This window comes from Pseudopipra pipra, chromosome 10 (assembly GCF_036250125.1).
Source record: "Pseudopipra pipra isolate bDixPip1 chromosome 10, bDixPip1.hap1, whole genome shotgun sequence".
NCBI classification, from domain to species: Eukaryota; Metazoa; Chordata; class Aves; order Passeriformes; family Pipridae; genus Pseudopipra; species Pseudopipra pipra.
This window is the reverse complement of record NC_087558.1, coordinates 3,567,889-3,591,345: the sequence shown is the minus strand read 5'-3', so window position 1 is coordinate 3,591,345 and position 23,457 is coordinate 3,567,889. Positions and strand designations below refer to the sequence as shown.

General features: G+C 41.8%; 1 protein-coding gene across 2 annotated transcripts in view; it reads right to left on the bottom strand.

Moving 5' to 3' along the window:
• The window catches only part of SERPINI1 (serpin family I member 1), a 45,446-nt gene that overhangs the window by 20,117 nt on the left and 1,872 nt on the right, over window positions 1-23,457 (bottom strand). The window contains exons 1-2 of one of the 2 annotated variants that reach the window (XM_064665792.1): window positions 19,198-19,373; window positions 747-1,014 (exon numbers count right to left, since the gene is read on the bottom strand). In XM_064665792.1, coding sequence (XP_064521862.1) covers window positions 747-996 — 250 coding nt within the window. In that variant the 5' untranslated portion in view covers window positions 997-1,014; window positions 19,198-19,373. Of the gene's footprint in view, window positions 1-746; window positions 1,015-19,197; window positions 19,374-23,457 lie in introns of those variants that run through there. The other variant, XM_064665791.1, reaches the window with a different exon arrangement.

Sequence of the window (23,457 nt, the reverse complement as noted above, 5' to 3'; positions counted from 1 at the left end):
TGAAATCTCCAATTTAAAAAAAAAAACAACAACAAAACAAACTTTAAAATCTGATTGCAATGATATATTCCAAGCAGAAATCATGGAGATGCTCTCACTGAATACCACTCAGTGAGAAGAGTGAATGGCCCAGCTCAAATCAACTGCATAACTCCTTCAATTAGAGCTGAGGGATAATTGATTAATGTTCTAGAGACAAGCTGCAGAATTAAATTTGTGCCTCCACAGAGAAGCATCATCCCTGCAGTGGTTTTGTTAAACACAGCTTGGTCACTGTGTTCAGAAATTCCTCCCCAAGAGCCTTTCACTGACAACTTGAAAGTCCAGCACTTTGTATGAATAAGAAATTTCAGTCAGGTTTCAAATCAGTTCCTTTGATATCAATATAAGCAATTTTGCTGAAACTACTGCTTTCCTTTCAGGTTTCACTATTAATCCCTAAAAAGGATGTTCCTAAAAATCTTCTTATATCCCTGGAGGTAAAGGCAAGCTTATTCTGCAGCAAGCAAGATGAACAGCTGGCTGCAGTAGCTGAAGGTTCAGGTGCCCAAGCCAGGGTTGTGTGTCAGCTGCTCTCAGCTCATGCAGAACCCACTCAAACATGTTCCAGCACGTCCAGACCATCAACAGGACACCAAAAACCCCAGTGATTAATAACCCAAGGCCATGACCAGGCCACCTGCATCCCTGTTCAGGCATTGCCACCTGTTTATTTAAAAAAGTAACACATGATTAAGAGGCCTCACCATTTTTCAAGCTGTCAAACCCCAAGGCATGTCGAATCTCTTTCAAAGTGGTTCCATGGGCACCCAGCTCCACCATTCCCATGGCCAGTGCAATGCTCAGAGGAGAGAAAAGGATGTTCTCATCTTCTCTGGTGGCTCTCAGCTGGTTGTAAATGTTCACAGAGAGCTCAGCAATGGTTTCATCGGGAAAATTGGTCTTGAAGGCTTCACTTTGCAAAACAAGCAAAGACAACAGTCCAAGGAAATACATGACTTGAGACTTTAAGATCTGCAAGATAAATTTTAGAGAAAATAAGTTAACTTTGTTCAAGTAAAATAAGATTCAACTTTAGTCTTAAGTCTGTGGGGAAAAAAAACCCGGGTGAGAGCTCAATGCACAATGCAGTTATTTGGAGGAGAATGTTCAAACCGAGGTAAGGATCTATTTTCAAACAAAAAAAAAATCTGCTTCAGTAGGTAAATGTATGGTTTTGAACTCTTTCAGCCCCAGATTAACAAAACACTCGTGGCTGCTACAGAAGACGACCCCAAAGACAGCAACACCTTTCCTACTTCATGTTTGAATTCTGCTCTTGTGATTGTTCAGCAAGGCTGACCTGGAACCGGTTTGTGCTTCTGTATTTTTTCACCAGGGAGACCCAAAAAGCCACTATTTCTTTCATTTGACCTTCCAGTAGGATACAACTTATTCATCTAAGTCACTCTAAGCCCCCAAAAGGGAAAAAATATTTCCAGCAGTGTAGGACAGCTCGCTGACACAGTGACAAAGTTACTGTACCGTGAGGTTGCTCCCTTGCAAAACACCTGGCAAGCAGCCAAAACTTCTTTGAAAGAAAAATCAATCATTCCTTGGTTACCAAATGAAACTCCTTTTGTTAGTAAATAATGTGAAAAGTTGGGTAGCTATGCTGGCCAGGAGTCAACACCCCCTCAGAGTGGGTTTCTGTACATACCAGGCAGGAGGACTCTTGTGGAAACAAGAAAGTAAATTAAATAAAAAAAAAAGGGTGAGCACTGATGCTTTTGACTAATCCATCCTTCAAGCTTTGCAAAATGCTTCAGTAAGCAACAGTCCTCACTCTGAATAACCCCAGTTCAGCTCATCACACTACCAACAGTAAAATTCCAGCTCCTGGAGCAGTGTGTGTGTATCTCCATCCTTCCATTTCTTCCCTTTACACTCCGTGCTCCCTCAGCATCTGACCCACTAATGCTCCATGTCTTGGGTCAGAAACACAACCAACAGAGCTCACATTTCAGTTCCTTCCCTCTGCCCCTCCTGGTGTCTCTAACACACAACAGAGCCAATCCTCCCCAGGCAGGAGGCTGGACAGGACAGGACTAAAAGCTTTATTCCAGCAGTGTTTCCATGTTGTTGCGTCAGTGTGCAGGGCTCCTAAGCCCAGCACAAATTGTGGGAATGCTGCTGCTCCACTGAACCCATCTGCAGGCAGTCAGCCCAAGTGCCTCTCCTTATGCTTCCCAGCAATCCTGGGCCCCCATTTCCATGGGGTTCTATATCCATGGCACAAAGCAAGCTTTACACAACATTTATATTCTGCATTTCATCTTCAAAGGCTTGTGTAGCAGCATCTAATTCACTCACACAACACAATGATCCATAATTTAAGTGTTATTACTCACATTTTATAGCTGAGAAAATACAGAGGACAACTGGGTACACACACGTGCCTTGGCAGCCACTGGGGCTGGCACTGGTTAAGATTCCTCCTGTCCCCCAGCCTTGGATTTGTTTAGTCCTGAACTGAGAAAATTAAACAGATGAACCAGTGCAGGGATCACACAGAGTTCAGGGAAAAGGAGAGCCTTGACCCTGCCTCTCCTCTCATTTCTCATGGTTGTTTCCATATATGTGAGGAATATCCCCCTTTTCTCCATTTCCAGTGTGCTGGCATCACTTCATCCCTTTGGGCTACCTGATCAATCTTCCTCTGATCCTTAGCAAGGTATCAAAAGTCTCCACTGAAGGCTCTTACTCTGTTTAAGAACAGCCCAGACAAGCCATACAAGCCTGAAGCACCAGGTTTAATAGTTGCTGCTGACATGTTTCACTCCCAAAAGTCCCCAGCACTTCGCTGCTGCCCAGTGGCAAACACTGCACTCTGACCATGACTAGTTATTTCACAAAGACTGTTTTTTATAACCAAAACCATTATCCACACACCACAAACTTCCCCAACAACTGCTTTGCTTCATAGCAGTTCATTTTTTTTTTAAACCTGTCCGTTTAGAAAGTATTGACTTAAGGATATTAAGGTTTCTGTTATAGAAAATAACTGGATTTCTCTGTGATCAGGGGTATTCTAGATTTCTTTATTTTAGAAAAACCCAACTCTCACCATGTTACATAAGACTTCAGTCAGCACATCCCTGGGATAGACTGAGCCCAGGTATTATTCTCTTATCCTAAAAGCTGCACAAGGCAAGAAAGGCTTAATGAACCCACGTCACACAGGTCTAGAGCAGCATCAAAAACGGGGCTCAAAAAAATAGATAAGCAGAAGCTCATCTTTCTTTGGTTGAGGATGAACCCAAATCTGGGGACTCTCCCATCCTAATCCATACAAACCAGTTGTGCAGCTCAATGTGGATGCAATTATACAGAGAGCTCAGCTTTCCCCTCCAGGATCAAGAATTGTTTGAGCTCACTTTGAGACCTGACATGGTTAAAACAGATATAAAATAACCTTTAATTTTAAAAAAGTCAAATTCCCCAGCCTTTCAGTTGCAGAGGGAGCTGTTCAGCCCTCCATCACTGATCTTTGTCCTGTGTGCTATTGCCAGACAGGCTTAAATAATTGCAGGAGGGAAGTTTATACATCTTAATTAAGTGCTTAATGTGCAGGTCAGACTGTCTGAATGCTAATAAAATATTTGGTATTAGACAATGCTAAAAACCCCCAAATTATTTACAAATCAAAGGCATGTTTCTTTGTGACCACTCTGGAAAAGCTCCTTAAGTGAAATAATTAAGTTACAATACTTTTCATTATTTAGTTGGACAGAAAATGGGGTAAGTACATAGATGGAGACAAATACAATTTATACTGAAATGCACTTAACAACACAAAGTACCAAATGTCTGTTTTTAAATACATGCCAAATCCCACTGACGGCAACACAAGAGGTTGAGTGGTGCAGAATTAAAGCTCCCAGTAAAATGAAATAAAGTCTAACAATCTCTATTTCCCCCCTGCCCCTTCCACATCACTTCAGTCTAGAGAGGTTTTCCAATAGAATTCACAGGGAAGTTCCCCATCCACATGTCCAGGGAAAAGGAAGACAGCAGGGATGCAGGAAGGAGCACCTGGGTGTAGGCAGAGGATGTGACCAGCTCTTTGGCTGGCACTGCTCTCTAAAGATATTTGTGAAAACATAAAAATATATAATGAGCACAATGCAAGGGAAGGTGATTTAAAGCAAACTGAAGGCGGTCAGCAGGGAAAAGGCTGTAAAACACCACAGACATCTGATCCATCCCTGCCAGCCAGGGTGAAAATGGTCTTATCTTATCCATCTAATCAAAGATGTCTGTGGTAAATTCCTCAGTTCAATTCTTCTCTCACTTCTAGTACATGAGTTCACTGTTCTGACAACGGGGAATCCAGCTCTTAATTGGCATTCCAGTCAGAGCAGTTCCTGCTTCCCTGGTCCTGCCTCACTTCAGGCTCTATTACTTTTGGTTTTATGCCTCCTCATGCAGGAGGGCTGGATCCAACCAACAGCTGAGCACTAATTATGTGCAGCAAGTTCTCAGCATCTGTGTCCTGTAAGAGGCAGGGGCACCCTGGTTTGTCACTGCAGCAGCCCTGAGAGCAGCTGTGAATTCCCTGTGCCCTCCTCACAAACAAGCCTTAAGTGAAGGCAGTGAAGCTGAACATTATGTAACATACATACAGAAAGTTAAAGAGTTCCTATGAGTATCATCAAACTTTTTACTCAGTCTTTTGTCTCCTCCTCAGACATCCCCAGCAAAGCCTGTCAGTGCTGATCTGCATCAGTGCAATCCACTTAAATAACACTGCAGCAGTGGGAAGGGAGTCAAAGTCCCCACTGAGCAATGTCTAAAAATCAAGAGCCATCAGTTTCAAATGTTACTCTGTGCACTTTGCATTTCTTGGCTACATGTGGGAATGAAAAAAGCTGTTAAAAATACCTTCACTCCTCAGTCACACAGATGTTAAGACTAACAATACGAACTTCTCATTTGAGGGCCAGTCTCAGACTGGGAGTTTTGTTTTATTTTATCTTGATGCATGAATACCTTTCCTGCCAGGCAATCAACAAATCAGCACAAATATACAAACACTGTCCTTGCTAAATAATTGTGTATCACAATTGCTACAGAGGTTTGTCAGAGTATTAGTTTTGCTCTTGCTTGCAACTGTTCTCAGGGTAAAAAAACATCAACAGAACAGCAAACCACAAGATTCCAGATGTCCTTCAGCAGGTACTGGCATTGAGGTCACAACTAGTTCAATTCCCAGGGAACCTTTTCATCCAGAATTTCAGAAAACTGCTGCAAAGTTGTCATCAGTCCTGAAAGTCAGCCCAGTACATTTCCACAAGTGGTCACAACCAGCTCAGTGTGAGGGCAGCATTCCTGTTCTCCTGCCCTTGGCCAGCCCAGATGTGCTCCTGGGCACAAGGAACACCCGTTTTTGTAATGTTTGAAGAAAAACACTCATCTGATAAACACAGAACTGCTGCTTCTCTCCAGCTCCTGCCTTTCCCGAGCATAAGGCTGGGATGACTAAGAGGAAGCAGAACAACATCGCCCCCTCACTCCCACAAACCCTGAACTATTCGGTTCATCACATGTGCTCTCAGCGAGATGCAGAAGGGGCCGGTGTTCTCTGTAAGACAAGATATTTTGGGAGGTATCATATCAACAAACTCCAACTGAGTTCACAGACACAAAGTACTGTGAAATTTGAAACAGCCAGAACTGGACTCAGCGTAGGAAGGTGCCAAAAATTCAATTAAGGGTTGCATTCTAGTACCTTGTACTTGTCAGACAGGTTGAAAAAATGGGTTATAATTTCCTTGTCTTTAACACCTCTACAGACAGAGGGTTTTATAAAGAAACTCATTTATGGCTTTAAAAGCTTACAAAATAAAGCTGGTATATATATTGCCTTAGTTCCTCAGTACACAGAGACTAAACTAAGATTAGTTGCCTTAAAGATCACTCCTGGCTACCTGCAAACTCAACACCAATGGTGTGGGAAGCACAAATGAGAAAAACTGCTGATTCCTCATCAGGGTGTAGAAGAAAAGCTCGGGGAGAAAAGCAGGACTGATTACACTCTCTCCTGTAAAGAGCATCTGCAATAACAGACAGAAGTCTGGCAGAACAATTTGATAAAGCAAGAGCTGAATGTACTCAGGGAACAAGAGCTAATGGTCAGAGGGAAAAAAACACTATTTATGGATTCGGTGAGGAGCTGGGTCATTCTCCTTCCCCTCAAACCAAACCAAAACTATCATGTTTGCGACAGATTAATTCTGGAAGAAGTTTGAAATTGGTGAAATTCAGCCTCTGCTGCTCTGCCAATCAGTAAATATGACAACTGCTGCAGGTACCTTTACTCTGGGTGATTTCTGATTGGCAATCACATCAACCAACAGAGTATTAAACAGGGAGGGACCACCTAACCAGTAGTAACAGTTTAGAAAATGAACACAACTCTCCCTCCACAAAGAGCCCAGAGAGCCCCAGCTGAGCACAGGAGATGCAGGAGCAGTGAGTGAGATCCTCAGCAGTCCCCAGGACCAGCAGTGGTTGTCATGGCTACCCTGAAGGATGTGCAGAGGAGGCTCCCATTGATGGCCGGGATTTGCTCCTGGACTAGTTTAGGCTTGGCCTGGGGCTGCCCTGCAACAACAGGGGAATGTGGCTGCTGCCACAGCCCTCCAGGTTCTTACAAAGCCACTTGATCCTCTGCAGAACAACATTGCTTTTTCAGTCCTTTCTGCTTTGCTCAGAAATCCAACCTTTTAGATTTTTGTTTGAAGATGGGCAAAAATGCTTCTGCTGGAGCAGAAGTATTCTCACAACTGGAAGGCTGTGGTTTTACTTCCCACAGAAGGAGTGTGACTCTTCATCAGCTCCTCACTTTGTTCATTGTCCTCTTCCTCCCCATCATTCAGCCCCTCTCTCCCTCCAGCACAAAACAAAGCTCAAACCTGAGCTGACTTCACCTGAGAAATAATTTCTTTTCCATAACCAGTGGCACAGGTGTAGAGGGGACAGCAGAGCAAGGGCTAACTGCTGGAATCAAACATCCTAATGGGAACTCCTGCCCACACAATGCACTGGGGCATCCTTACACGTGCAGCTGATCCAGAGCCTGCCTGGAGGTGATAGCAGGAAAATTAAAGTGCCAATTCTCACAGCAACAGACATGCAATTCATGAGGTGTTACTGCTTAGAGCCAGGAGAATATACCCAAGGAAATGGGAAAATAACTAGATGTCCATAAAATGTTTTAAGCTATCGGGGACAGTGCAAGCAGCACATGAAGGGATCTGCCAAGTCCTTTGGTTATTAGAAGTAGTTTGATTCCTGGAAGTGGTGACAATCCTGGAAAATTATACATTCCTCTCAATAGCAGGCAAGCACATCACTGCTCTGACATGTGTTACATTCAGCCAGCAAGTCAAGTCCTTTATATTAGGGCATGTATTTACATCTTCTGTGCTGCAAAACATGTTTATCCCTAAAAAATGTTTATCCTCAGCTTATGTGAGCATCTGACCTTGTCAAGCAGAGATCCCACAGACACGTGTAGAACCATTAAGCTTGTTGGAATCTGTTTGTTCCATGCATGTGCCATGACACCCATATTTCAATCTGCACAAACATTAGTGATAAACTTATGGCATTTTATCACCATCTGTCAATTATGGTGTCATTGCCTTCTGGAGCAGGAAACCTCGAGGTTAATTTCATTAGAAGCAGCACAATAACAATACAGAAAATAGCATTTAAACCTCCAGGATATAGTGATTGAGACCAAGAGGAGTCATTCTATAGGAAGTTTTTGGACTACACTAAAACCTTGCTCTCCAAAGCACAGCAAGCCATGCCCCTCATTTTTCAAATGACTCCACAGCACCAGGAGCTTCGTGAAAACCTGAAAGGAAAATGGTACCTTGAGAACTTTCGTATTGACAATTTTTACCATTAAATCCCAAATGTTTTTAAACTTTCATGGAGCTTGGCACTGAGTCACTAACCTGCTAGGGCAATTATGCAAGCCAAAGTTGTCTTAATTGCGCTTCCTCAAGCGTATTCCCTCAGCTCCAATTAAAAAATAAAAAGAGATGCTGAGAAGCCATGTCCAAAATACTTAAATTTGAATAGCCTGAAGTGAACATCTAAATACATGTCTCGACAATTTAAAAAAGGTGGTCTTAATTCAAAAACTACTACTGTAAGGCCTGCAGTTGGGAGGACTTGTATGCAATTTCTCTATTTGTTTCTTCTGTCTACAAGGAAAAAAAAATTGGAGTTTGGCAGAGTGCTTTACTTGTGACAGCTCCAGTGTGCCCCACAAAGCAAAAGCTATAAATAAGGAAACACAAAACCCACAAGCTCTGTGAAGGAGAAAATTTGAAGCATTAGGGAATTTGAGGATTCTAGAGGCTGAGAATTGGGGGTGTGCAAGTGACTCTTCCAAGAAAGTCAACAAAGCCTGGCTGGGGAGAACTTCTAGGCTGGAGATTGAAATATTATATTGGATCTGCTTTTAACAGATCAAAACTGAGGGTTCCACAGAAGCAGCTTAATCAGGCATAGATGGCTTGGTTTGGTGTCTTTAACATCCACTGCTGCCTCAGTGAGGGCTGGCAGCCCTGTACACCCCCCTGAAAGGGGGTCACCCTCATGCACACTGGTCTTGTGGTGAAGGTGTTGACCTGACTCGACCACAGAAGGAGGGACAATACCCAGGCACAGAAGGTGAAGTTGGGTCTCAGAAGCTCTCAAGAATCAATTCTGACAAGTTCTACTTTTGCAATAATGTTTGTTTGGAGTGAGAAGGCCAAGGCAGTGCTCCACTCACAGTGCAACCTCTGGGGATAACACCCCAAAGGAGACAGCACCATTCTTTTCCCTCCCTTTAGATTTCCTTGGGGCTGTTTGGGAAAGGCAGAGTGTGATCTGATTCTGCAGCAGTCACTTTCTATCAGGAGCAGCAGAAAAGCCACACTGCAATCAGTTCTTTTCCAAACAAGAACAACAACTTGCCTGCTCTTGCACGTACTGCACATTTCCTTACTTACAATAAGCCACATTTCTGCCATTTTACTGTGAAATTCAGTTGATCAGGAAGCTCCCAGTAGCAAGTTCCCACTATAATTTAATTAAAGGGCAGTAGTTAAGTTCCACCATATGCAACTGCCAGATGCAATCAGTGCAGTTTAAGTCTAAAGGCGCCGTTCCTGCGTGTACTGGAGCATAGTTTTATAAGTGATGAAAGCTGTCACTTATGTCACAGATATTGCTCTAATGCAGGATGATATTACAGTTTCAGCAGAACCAAAATATATTAATAATACATTTTGTGAGAGCATTTACAGCAAGTGTGTTTGCAATACAGTGTTTCAAGCGCCACACACTTTCTTGCAACTCCACATTTATGGATAAAGCCACTCGAGATCTGTTACATTAGTCTATATGCTTTGCCTGGCATCCTAACAAGCTCTCACAGCCAATTTTAAACCTTCCCAAGTTGGAGGACTGGAAGACACGACTAATTAGGGAGAAACAAAAACAGAACAGGAACCCTTCACTATCCAGGATCGTAGGAAGAGGGAATACTGCATCAAAAGTACCTTAAAATTGGGTGTCTCTGGAAGACACTTGCTGAATGCCTTTCAAAAGCCTAACAACCAACTCAGGAAAGTTTTCAAATGTCTTTCACAAAATGCAGTGAAGAATGACAATCTTTGAACCATCCTCAAATAACTAAGTAGAAAAATATACATTATGTGTTAAATAGTGTTTCAAAAGATCAAAGCAGAAGTTAATTCTTCAATACTTTGTCCAGCTCCTGTCACAAGGACTTCAGAAGCAAAGAGATCAGGATATGGTACAACTGTGTCAAGATGATGAAGAAAGTTAATTAAAATGTATCAGGATTTCAGAAAAGGAGTCTGTCACTTCATAAACTGAAAGCAAGCCTGACATACAAAACAGCTTGTTTTCCTCCAAAACAACATTGGCTTCAGCCTTGCAATCAACACTGGGCTCCATTTACATTTAGGTAATGTCCCTCTTGCCAGGAGAGTTATTTTCCCCTTCTGAGATCAGAATTACTTTCTCACAGTACAGTAATAAGAAACACAGATTGTTTCGGAAAAGCCCAAAAACAATTAACCCCGGTGCTAAAAGTAGATGTTATACCCTGATTAATTACCAGGAGCAATTCATCACTCCCAGGATTGTATTTACAATGCACAGACACTGCTCCTCCAACGCTTCCCAGCTCCGGAGCCTTTCTCCATGGAAGATGCAGCTGAGCTTCCAGACAGCTACAGTTTCTCTGAGAAGGCTCTGCACGCCCCAGGCAGAGTGTCCTGACAGCCCCAGCCCTGCCAGGCAGCAGCAGCACGGCCCAGGGAGTCCCCGGGGCAGCGCTGGCACTGCCCTGGACCAGCCGGGCCCTGCGCTGGCACCGCCCGCTGATGGAGCTGCCCTGGCACGGGGCTGGGGCCAGACAGACCTCCTGAAAGCCTGTGCTTAAAAGCAGCTGAAAGAGCTGTTTTGGCAAGTGAGCTGAGCCTGAGCAGCAGATCCAAAAATCCGAGTGAAAACAGGCTGGAAAGCTGGGCTGCACAGAAACTTCAGGGACAAGAGAGTGAGAAAGAAGAAATGAAGTCAGTAAATGAGTACATTTAATCAACATCACTGACGCTGAGAGAAAAATTTAGCTCTAAGCCCCTCCACTTCAAATATTGCTCTAAGATAACAGCATAAATTCTAGTACAAAATACAGACTTTTTTTTTAAAAACTACAGAATAATATTCAGCCAGTAGCAGGATTTTTCACTCTGGGTTTTACACAGTGGAAAACTCCGAACAAGGCATTCGATATGAATTTCTTTTTGATGTGAAGGATGCTGATCAGTCGTCTTCCCAAAGGAGTGAGAAGCATGGGAAGACCACGTGGAGAAGAAAATTAAACTTCTCTTTGCTCCTGCCCTAAGGCCAATTCCAATTCTTGCCTCTTAGGCTTCAGCATCACTGCTATTTGCTCTGCTGCTATTTTTCATGTATTTTCAAATATTTCCATTTGCCTCTCTTATCACCACGATTTCTTCAACTCTTCAACTCCAGTTTTGTTTGGTTTCAACTTGAGAGCAGCTCTGCAAATATCTAAAAGAAGGAAGGAACCAGAATATTTGCCCAATTACAGACATGACTCCAGACACCAATACAAGCAACCGATCACTCCTATCTGGACAGGAGTTACAACCAGCCAGTGGGGCACAGTGGATAGAACTGCTATGAAAACCCACATGCTTGTTTCTCCACATCATCATTCCAGTCCTTCCTCCCTCTTATTTCTCTCAAGCTTCCATGAATTTACCAGCTTAAGAAAAAAAAAACAACCAAGAACAAATGGAACAGTGGCAGCCTCACAGTGTTCCAACTGGGAAAGCTGGCAGGGCATGGAAATGAGAAGCGAGCTCGGTGCCCTGCATGTCTGTCTGAATTGTTCAGAGAGAATATTTGGAACAGCAGCAGCTTCGAGGGATAAACGGGAAAGTTAGAAACAGAAAGGCAGAGAGGAAAAACCACTCCCTGCTGTGCAGGCATCTTATTCACAACAGAACATATGCAACGGCCACAGAAATACAGTTTTCTCAGTCAGAGGCAAAAAACAAGACTCGTTTTGGGGGTGGGGGAAAGGGGGGAGAAAATATTCTCATTTTTGTTCTGATAGTTTTGTTTGTCCTGGCCTTGGAGACCTGTAGCTATTGAAACATCACTCTTGGCTCAGCACGGACAAAACAGCTCAGTTCAGAGCCCAGGACTCAAGCTGTGCCTGGAAGGTGGAATCTGGCCTTGGAGCACTTGTGCAGCTCACTGTTCAAGCCTCATTGGTTTGTGTTTATGAGAACTGACGCTGTTCCAAGTACCCACTCGATGATGAGCCATTTAAACACCACATGGAGGGAGCTGAATTTGTCTTAATCTTGCTTATTCTCCCACACAGAGGAGTTCACATCACGTTAGACCCAATTCTAAATGCTAAAGCAATTCCCATGAACAAGAGCAATCACAGGCCACTTGTGCTGTGCTCTGTTGGCTCCCATCTACACAACCTCCCCAGGGCCCCAGGAACACACTCCAAACCCTTGTTTAGAGGGTTTTTTGGTTGTTGGTTTTGGGTTTTCCAAGGCTTTGGTTTTATTTTTATAATTCAAAAACTCCAATAACTTAGAGAAAGTAATCAAGTCATTTCCAACGCCCAGAATGAAAAATGAAGGTTGTAACTTCATTGTCTCCCCCTCCCAAAAATCAAACTACCTGTTTTCCAGCAAGCCCTAGGTGTTTCCATAAGGATTCCCTATGGCAAGTGAATATTAATTCTACCTTTTGTTAGAGAGGCTGTAACACTACTCCCAGTTTTGGTGTTACAAGCCATGATTCATGCGCGTCTAATATTTCACATTGATGGGTAATATCCACATTCTTGGGAAAAATTAGGTTAATCTTTTTAATTAGCGTGGCTTTGAAAACTAAATAGGCCAACCTGAATTCTTGGGCCTGTATATAAGATCCCAGTTTTCAAGCTTTCCACAGGTTATGTCTAAAGGAAGCTGTGGAATAGGCGAGGTGGGCAGCTGTACCTCAGGGCAAGGAATCAGGCCCAGCTTGTGCCAAGCAGTTGCATTAACACAGCCACAGCAGAAAAAATGTTTTAATTTTCCGGCAATATGTCTCAGCAGCAAACTCATTGGGCAACAATCAACCAGAACAACTTGCCTCACACAGACCTCCTGGAGCTGGTGCAGCTGCATGGGAAGCATTGCCCAGATCCTGCCCATTTTTTAGCCAGTCACCACAGAACAGTTACTGCACTGGAGCCAAATCCACCCTGAGGTGTAAGTGGGCAAAAGCTCATCTCTCATCACACAAAGACTCTGCTAATCCTTGAGGCAGCACAAGAGATCAACTGTGCACCTTGTGGGCTGTGCACCTCTGGCTCGTGAGCACCAACTTTATCACTGGGACACATGAGACACTTGTAAATTTTGGTGGGCCTGCTTCCTAGGGGGGAAAAACAGGCATGGCATAGAATTTAATGGGGAAACACTACTTAGAGCATGAGATTATAAACCTAAAAATAACTTCAGGTGGGTTTTTTCTTTGTTCAAATTCATCCAAGGCAGAATGTACAGAATATACTGCCTTGAAGTGAAGAACAACACTGATATTTGTTGTTTTAAGCAGTAAACTGTCTACAGGTGAGGGCGGCCCCGTTGGATCCAGTGTCCCATCCTCTGTGACATTCAGTGGCGTGGATTTCTGCATACTTAAAGCACAAACATTAACTGTTTGCTGCTGAGGCAGCAGCTTTGTGCTTGTTTTCATAAAAATATGGGGTAGCCAAGAGCAGAAAACATCAAACCTTAACCAGGATATATGTCTATTTTAGCTCCCAAAGCCACAGTAACCAAGGCTACTATAAATGGATTAAAAGTTCATTATTCTTTTTCCTCCCCCAATGCTACATTAAAAAGCTTGACTTTAAACAATCCAGTCTTCACTGCATAGAGAATTGTAATATTTTTGTGCTAACTGTGGCTTCTAAATACAATAATAATGATGTCAGACATGGCCATGCACTTGCCCAGGCAAGACTTGCATTTATGTCTCTATACAGCCAGAAATTACCAGCCTAACACTTGTTTTCCCATGATTCACAGGGTTTCAGGAATTGTTACGATGCATTAGGAGGGGCAAGGAAAGGCCTAGGATGGATTAAGGAAACCCTCAGTAGAGCAAGACTTGAAAACACACTTATCAGAGCTGTAATTACAGGGCTGAACGGCCCCAGCTGATCCCTAACCTCAAACACTCTCACACTCCCCTTCAGCGACTTTGCATCAGGGAAAAAACCCTTTACTGTGGCCTTATTAAACAAACATTTCCTTGTTCTCATTTTAAAGGTTCTACTAGTTTAACCTGTATTATATAGAAAGAGTCAAACCATGACAGTACAAAATTAGAGCACTGACTTCCTGGAAGTCCTCGGGTTGTTCACATTTCCAGGGGTCTGAATTGTTTCGGGGAGGGAACTGCACCACATGTACCTGCTGTTTGCCACTGGCAACTCCCCGCTCCCTCCAGGAACTGCTGAGGTTACTTTATCCAGGAATGCAGACTAGACATTTTCCTGATCACACTGTGTGTATTTCTGTGTATTTGGTTTATGATATTGTCAGAGAGGTCGAGGTGGTTGCTGAGAAATAAAAGCAATGCCTTTCAAAAACCAGGAGTGCTCCCTCTCCTCGGTGACTTTCCTGTGACACGGCTCAGCTACGAATTCTCGAAGGCTGGTGTTTATTTTTTAATTGGACTAACAATGATGCCAGTTGAGGTAGCCAAGTATGAAATTAATATGGATTTAAAAGCTTAAACTTTGCCAGTTTGGGGATGTTTTATTTCAGTCTCTAACTTTGATATCAATCAGGGAGGGAGAAGAAAAAAGGAATTAAAGTACTATTCTGTGTACACAGCGTGCATGGGTCGAGGAGAGCCTGTAACTGTAGTAAGAAAACATCAGGCTGGACTTTAACAATAGAATTCTGCTGGCAAAGACAAGAAAGCTCTGGAAAAGGTTGCCTGGGGAGGTCTCTACCCACATCCACAAGATCCCTTTAAGCACAGTTTTGGTTCAAGGATTTTGGAATTCTTTGGCAAAGCTGGCAAGTAAAGTTTCAATCTTTGTTCTGTGTCAGAGATGGAAACACTGAAGTAGCCCATTTTGTGAGATTTACGGCTGCCAAACAAAGCCCACCAGGAACCCAGTTCTGCTCACTGTGCAGCTCTGCTTTTATTTAAAAGGCCTGAAAAATCAGAATTATTTCCCCTTGGCTTAAACTAGCATAACAAAAATAATTTGAGCTTCTCAGAAAATTTTGCATGTTTAGCTGCTCAATCTGTAAGTGGAAAAAAGTTAATTACACAACCCATTTAGGCATTTAATGTCCCAGGGCCAAGTCACTGAATGTCCAGGAAAGCATTAATAAACATGGTTTATCTACTTCATAAAAGTTGTGATTATCATTTTTCAATAACAGAAGTTATCAGCACTATTTCACCTCTCATATCTTACGAAATTAAACCAAAATGGCAAAGCCTATTTGAATTCAGCTTATTGTGAACATGTTCTCTTTTTGTTCCTATGCACAATGTCAAAATTCAGGGCTGGGTTTCTCCAAGTGCAGCACACCAGGGCTCAGCTGGGAACAAACAGGAGCAGCCAAGCAAATAAGCCTCTATTTTGATGCCTAAATGGGAAATAAATATTCAAGTGTAAAAAAAAAACCAACAAACAAAACAAACAAAACCACACACAACAAAAGTCTGCTGCCTGTTTTCAGAATCATTACATCTTAAATTTCTGTGTAGAAATGGTCCACTTTGCTTTTCAGCTCCAGACCACACAATAACTATTTAAGTTCATTCTAAAGAATAAAACCCATCCCAGTCCTATGTACTTGCAGTCCAAGGCCCACTAAAGTCAACTGAAAGACTTGAAGTCTATAATATTTTGCATATATGAAATTATTACATATACTCTTTATGCTTTAATCCATATTATATATCTTTTATATGCTTTAACCCATATATGGGTTATGATTATTCCACTTTTGAACTGTTCCTGAAATGCCACCACTGTTGGCTCCCACTCAATACCAACCAACTGCCTCTTCCTTGTTCAGAGCACAGACAAAATAATTGTTAATTGGTAGGAAACACTAATATTTCAATTAGGAGTGAAAGTACAGAGATTCCTAGAAAGGAAACAAAACTGGTAACTTTTCTTGCTGATGGTTACATATACGGTAACATATGGATGAACTTTATGAATTATGTGCTAAATTAACTTTAAATGTAAGTGTTGCAACAAAATATACATATCATCCACCTTTTATATGCTTAATTAAATAGAAAAACATGCTGGCAACTCATCCTGTAATATAGAGAGGTCTAAATAGCAACTTACACAGCAGGTGTTAATGGTTGCAATCCCTGTTTGCATTACCAGATATAATTATGACAGGATTTTTAAAGGCATTTTTACCACATAAAGGCTCCTGCCCATATCACTATGCCAGGTCCTTCTACTGGAAACTTCCAAAACTCAAACAGGTTCATCCAGTACATGTGCACAAGGTTAAGTCTTACAATTTTAAACCATTTTCAGATTAAAAATTTTCTCATTTTTACTCAAACCCAAGAAATGGACCAGATTCCCACAGAAACCATTACTCTTGGGTGAACCCACTGCAGAATCCATGCTACTCAAGCCTTGAAATATTCTAAAACAAATGAAAAAAAAAAATAATTGAAGAAGAAATAAGTGATTTCCCTAAGCATTTTCATAGCTTGCATAAAGACATCAATTACCATGGCTTGTCTTCTAAATTAATGATTCCCAGTGATGGATTATTCATGCAAGTCGGGCAGCTGAACATTATACTTTGACTCTGGGGAGAAAGTATAGCATGTCTTAATTAACTAGATTTTGTATAAGCCAGAAGATGCTCAGAAAAACTTTATTTCTCTAGTCAACCAGGTAAAATGTAAGCAAATGGAACAAGTGGTAATTGAAATATGCAAAAATCTTCAGCAGTTTTCCATAATCCATATTTAAAGGGAACCAGCAAGAGCACGTTGCCTCAAGTGAGCTTTGTCAAGTCATTCCAAATTGCCACTTTGGTGAATGAACTGACTTCAGATCTGCTCCGTCTAAGCATGAAAAAGATGGAAATTTCATATTAATATGCTGCTTCCTCTCTGTGCACAACCTTGCAAGACTCCAGCGATGGCACAATTTCTTGTTTCAAAAGGATATCAAGTATTTTTTTGACTGAAATTCAACTTACACATTGCAATTTTCCATGAGTGAATGATAGGTTATTATCCCAAATATTTTCCAAATGAATGCTGTGTTCTAACGGCCTCCTTGAACAAACATAACATTTCTGTGTTGTGTAACTCTATTGATTATGTTTTTTTCTTTGATTAGGATGGTCCAAAATACCCCCTACAATTCAAACAATATCTAGGATTTGCAATTATTTGCTTTCAAAGTGTTCTTCAATCACTGTATTGAAAGATTTACAAAATAAAATGGAAGTCTATGATAAATGTTGCAATTTATCCTTAGAGTAAGTAATAGGAACAATCTGCTATCTCTAAAAATCTATACCAAGCTGCTCTAAGACAGATGAATTATATGACCATCTAGTTACTTACAGTTTATATACATTAAGGTTGTTAAAAGTACTAATCACAGTCAAATAGACCTTTACCTTTTAATACCCAGCTGCTTCACAGCCATTAATGGATTTTATTTTATGAGTAGGAAGACTCTGTTTTCATTTTATATTGGAGAAACATAGGTTAAGTATAGATTAAGTGACTTGTCCACTGCCAAAGGATCTAAAAACATGGGAGCTTTTTTCCTTCTTCCTTTAAAACTATCCTATCCACTGGTGTTACCTTCCCTGAGCTCCTGGGATAATCCTGGAGCCTTTGAAAGCAAAAATTTAATTTTGTCCCTGCTCTCTCAGTGCTTCAGCAATATTTCTGGGGATTCTCCTAAAGCCCTATACTTCCTAAGGAATTAAGTAATAACTCCAATATAGGACAGTTACACAGATAAGGATTAGGGAAGGATGGTGAAAATCAATTCAATTATTCTCTACCAATCCCGAAATGACAAATAGTGGGAACACATATTATCATTCCTCTGTCTCCACAGGGCTTTCCCTACAGGTAAGGATGATCCCACAACAGACCCAGCTCCTTGTAACAATTCTTACATGCAGATTTGAATTTATGCTGCTTTCCTCTCCTTCCAAAAATGAGATGTCCTTGTGCTCTTGTTGGGAAATATGCTTCCATCACTCCAAGAATTTGCTTTCATTGGGGCTGAGTGAAAGCTTGTCCTCCAGCAGCTAAAGGGTATTTGGCTGTCACTTCACATGTGAGGACCTGCCATCCCTTCTGTCAAATCCACAAGTGCACTGTTTTGATATTTTATGTACATTTTCCTCCCTCACATTTGTATGTGATAAATTACCAATGGCATTTTTTGCTTCCTGTATATCATCCCCTCTAAATAGATCTACTTACAGTCAATTTGATTCTTACTTACATTCATAGGGATCTTCTCTATGTGTCCTGCTGCTCCACATCCCCTGTAATTACCCATTTCTCTTTGCTTTTTTCCTCCCTGGTATTTGTTTTCCTTGGTATCTCCTCATAGATCTAATATCCTGCTTTCTTTAGAATTTTAACACACGCAGGGCAGGAAGAACAGATGGAAACTGTCAGCTACAGATGATGCCAAGGAGCTCCTGTGCAAGTGGAGACTCCAAAAGCTCCAAAACCCACGTGGGCTTTTGTGCTACCATAACATTTTCTCTAAGATTGTTATCTCCTGCCTTGCTGGATTCCCAGGAGCTATTTAGAGATGGTCTTCACACACCTGATACACCTGAGTCTGTCAGATGAGGGGCAGGGGGAGATGTGGGAAGAAGTTATTCATCGGACATTTTATTCCCTCTGGCTTAAAAGAAACAAACAAAAATATTAAGATGAAACCCCATCACTTCTGGCCAAGTTCACATGGGACTGGGACATTTCAGAGACTACTGCTATTTTCTGTTTGAACTGGTAGTAATAAACCTACTCCTGCTCACCCACAGCAAGTGCTTCTCACAGCTCTGCTTCCTTGCAGTGGCACTTGCAGGTGGCAGAAGTCAGGACCCTTGGAGGTCAAAGGAAGCAAAGATTTGTGAGCCCTCAGTGCAGGAGCACAGAGCACTGTGGGAACAGCAGAGGAAAGTGGAGCATGGAAAGGGAGGTGCTCAGGGGTAAACCTGGGCACTGAGGGAGGAGGATAAACCAGGCCAGCAGAGGAAGGGGGAAGGCCCAGTTCTGATGCAGAGGAATGACCTGAGGCAAAGGCAAAATATTCCCTCCAGACTTTCACTACCATCAGTGGGGACAACACACAATCCCTGTCTGTCACACTTAGGGCAACATCACTGCAGGATGACAAGGAGATCACAGCAACCACAGAGCAGAACAGCACCGAATTAAAGGGTTCAGCTCTGCATCTCCCAGGGTTACATCACAACCCCTGCATGGCTGTGCTTTTGAAAACCTTGCCTTGCTCCTCTGAAGGGATTCTCAGACACTGCTGTCCTCTTCTTCCCAGCTCCTCAACTCCACACCTCCACCAACAGCTCCTTGGGCTGGAGGGAATTAGGGGAGCAGATGTGCTGACGGATCCTGGGACTGGCCTAACCACAGTCACTGGGCACAGCAAAGAGCAGCTGGTCCGGAGCACCTGCAGCCATGAAACAAGACCTTGTTGGTCACACTAGACCATGGAAGTGTAGCAGGCACATTAAGCATTAATCTAAAACTCTTCTGTCATCTTCAACTCAAACATCAGCTTTGTCAAGTGTTATCTGAACCTTTATTTTAGAAGTGTGGAGTCAGCTTTGGTTTTTTTATTTTATTTTCTAAATCAAAACCCCACCTGCTGCCTGTACTGTTACTGTGAATAAACAATGTTACTGTATTAAAGAGGTTTTTATTCACCATATGCAATTGCACATGGTCTTAAAGACAAAATAGAATTACTACAGTGTTTTAGAAGTCCATATCCAGTTTAATAAGAGACTAGTTTATTCCTCTTTAGTCCTTGCAAGAATCATTAGACATCTTTCAACTCCCACTAATTACTTTGTTTTTGGCAGACATCGCTGTTTCCTCCTCCTGCTTTTTTTGAATAAATCTGAAATTAACAAGTCAATAAAGTGACATATTTACAGTAAAAATAACTCAGCTCCCCTCTCTTCTTCCTCCCACTTCTCATATCTCTTTGCAGATGAAAAGGTCATCGTTCACCTACAGGCTTTACACACACTCCCAGGGATTTGGGCACCTCCCCTTTGCATCAAACGGATCTCAAGCTGAAGATCTGATATTAGTGAGCTCTTCCTGCTGTCTCAGGGTTTGATTAATTGCTTTAAATAGTTTAGAAACCAGAGCAAACACTTCTGAAAAAAAGATATCTGAGAAAGAAAACATGAGTTGCTTCAGTGAACTCCAACTGCCATGTGAAGTACACAATCATTAAATGCTCCAGGAGCTGCTTTAATTTAAATGTGGAAGGAAAAGCACTGGAAAAGGGCACTTTTGCTGTACCAATTAAAAAAAGATGTCTTAAATCTTTAAACCCACTTTCTTCTTAACTCCAACTTACATAACTGAGATGTATGGGGAAAACTAGGGCAGGAAACATCACCTCAGAGAGAAACAGTTCCTAAACTCCAGTTTTGCAGTACTGCCAGGGAAGGAGGCATCTCCAGTGGCTGAGTGATCGTGAGGAGCTCCGACAGCCAGTCCTTGGCAAAGTACCCACGCTCTGAACGTTACCTTGACATGCCAAGGTCAGCTAAAAAAAAAAATACACATGTAAAAGTAGATGCCCAAGTTCTCCATCTCACTCCAAACTTCTACAGGAGAAGCAAGAGCTGGAACGGGCATATTATCTCATTGCAAAGGCACTCACTCTTCTGTGGTATCTGAGCAAAATTCTCAGAATGCAGTCAGAACTGCAAAAGCAAAACAAAGCTTTTAATGTGTTGTTCAAAAAGGTTAAAAAGGAAATGACAGTTCTCCTTTCTCTGATGAGGAAATCCCCCCAAACCCACTGCACATGCAGAAACATGGATGACAAAAATAGATGAAAACAGAAGAGCACAGGAACTGCAGCTCTTCTGAGGTCTGGAGAGACCATTCCCAGCTAACAAGTGCTTGGTTTGTTCATTGCAGAAGTCCCACTGCACATATGGTACAGCTACAGCTTGCATTCAGACAGAATTGATCTTTCTAGAAGCAGCAGATTGTCCATTAGGCCCATCAAGTCATCATGGGGTTAGAACTGTCAGACACACACAGCAGAGCAGAAACAGTTGCTGTTATTAAGCATTTATTTATTTAGATGTAATGGTGAAAGACTGCAGGGCTCAAGTACATAAATAAGTGCAAAGACAGCCCAGAAATCAGAAGGCATTTGGTTAAAACTAAATGCAACCACCCTGTTTTAACTTCCTCCTTCTAGACAGTAAATTACTTGTCATTATGGACAGAATAGTCTCAAGGTCTGCAAAAATATTTCCAAAGAATTATCATAATATTTGAACACTCGACTAAACCAAAAATCCTTTACAACACAGGAGGTCAAACCTTATTAACCCAAAAGCCATACACACATTTAACTCATTAGCTTGTATGAATAAGACATTTCCTCTTTTCCCATCTCAGAGCTGCAGCTGCTTTGCAACGACTCCAAAAGCCCAGAAAAAGACGTGGATAACTCACGCAGCTTTTATCACATTAGCCACGGGCTGCACTTCCCATAATCATTAGCTCTGAAGTGTATTAAACAAACCAGAACACGACCTTAGAGCTGATATTTTAATAGCTCCACATAAGGACAATTCTTTATCAGAGATACTTTAGTGAGGCCACCAAACGAGATGCTATTGAGAAGTACCCAGAACAAGCAGGCAGAGAACTCTGTCACACAGCACAGGGCAGTGACCAACTGCTTTTAGATGCAGAGTCACCACACAGCTCCCAGCACACACCTCTGAGCTTGGCTGAGCTCAGGGACCAACAAGAAGCAGATATGTGCAAGTGGATGAGACTAATGCAGAAAAGAAATCAAAGCTTTTAGTTTCAAACTAATGCAATGTAGCATGGCTTTGCTCATTAGCAAAATGCACAGATTATCTTATCCACGTTTCTGTTCAGTCCAATATGCCATTACCATTTTAGAAATGGAATCTGGGGAAGGGAAAGTGAAAAGAGATGATACGGTGCCCTTTGAGTGAAGTCAGGAAATTGAAGATATTTCACACAGGAATTCATCTTACTTGAATTCTCACATTACTGTATTGCTAGAGATCTTCTCCAACACAACCTGCACTAAGGTATTTACACTATAAATAAATACATGCTTAATGTGATCAATGCAGTTTTCCTTACATCCCTGGCATTGTACTGCTTTAAATACCAAGAGCAGAGGGAAGATAAATCCAAAACTTTACAGTTATTATTGAGCTGTGGGATTATTCTTTTTGTCTTGAAGTGGCTATGGCTTTATCTCCACGACTATTTTACAAAGAAGTTTAAAGAAAATGTGTTCTTCTGCCAAGCCAATAATTCAAGATTCAGAAAGCGTTTTCTTTCCTACTGCGGGAAAACGTTATTTCCCCCCCCATCCCCAAGTTCTGCAAACCTTTAGTCATTCAATTCACAAGACCACGTTCAAAAGACATGAATTAAACTCAAGAATTTTAAAGGTATTTCGAAATTTAAGTTAACTACTCTGGTCTTTCGTACATTTAGAGAAAAAAAACAAAGTTATCACTAATTACAGACGTCTCTCCCTACCATCTGCCCACTACACTGCATCTGAGATATGCAAGTGTACATAAAATAGAGAAAAACAGACATTAAACTTTAAAGCCACGTTTGCACACCAGTTTTTAACATACACAGCTTAATTAAGATGAGGACAGCCTGCAGACTGAGCACAGGACAGATGTACCCTGTATTAATTCCTACTCAGCCTGTGCTTTACAAAGACAGAATAATGTATTGCCCACACAGAACACGGTTTGTTAGAGCTTATTTTAAAAGGTATTCAGGCATGCCAAAAATGTGTCTTCATGGATGATGAGCAGCCCAAAAACAAATCTGAAATTTTGAGAAATTAAAAAGGCCTTTAAAGAGCTAAGAGTGGCCAGATCTTGATGTGAAGGATCCTACTAGCACTAACCCATCTCCACTGCTACATTTTGCGATACACAAGATTATAAACTGAATTAAGCCACACATAAATACATTTACATCTACAGAATAAATTTCAAGGGGGTCATTACAACAATGTAGGGTTCCTAGAACTCTACTAGATTCTGTATGAACATATACACATTCTTCCATCTGAGAGGAGGTAAGAAGAAACCCAAACCTTAAAAACAAACCCCAAACCATCTCGGTGTGCTCCTGCAGGGAGCCAGACACTGAGCAGCTCCGAGCCGCATTTATCCCTGGCTGTTCTTGGAATCAACTTCAGCCAGCAGTGCTGTAGCTAAAGAATGCCAAAGGCCAGCAGACACACAGCATATTGTGGGGTGTCAGCCTCGAACATGAAGGCAGATGTAGGTGAAAGTATTCATGAAGCTGTCACTCGTGTGGACAAATTGCTCGCTTACAATGGTAGATGGGGAGACAAACTCAAAAGCAAATTTAAAAACTCTTAACTCAATTAGAAGATGTGAGAATACAGGATAGGCAGTCTCACGAGGAAAAATTTTGGAACTCATGACTACATTTAACAGGAAACTT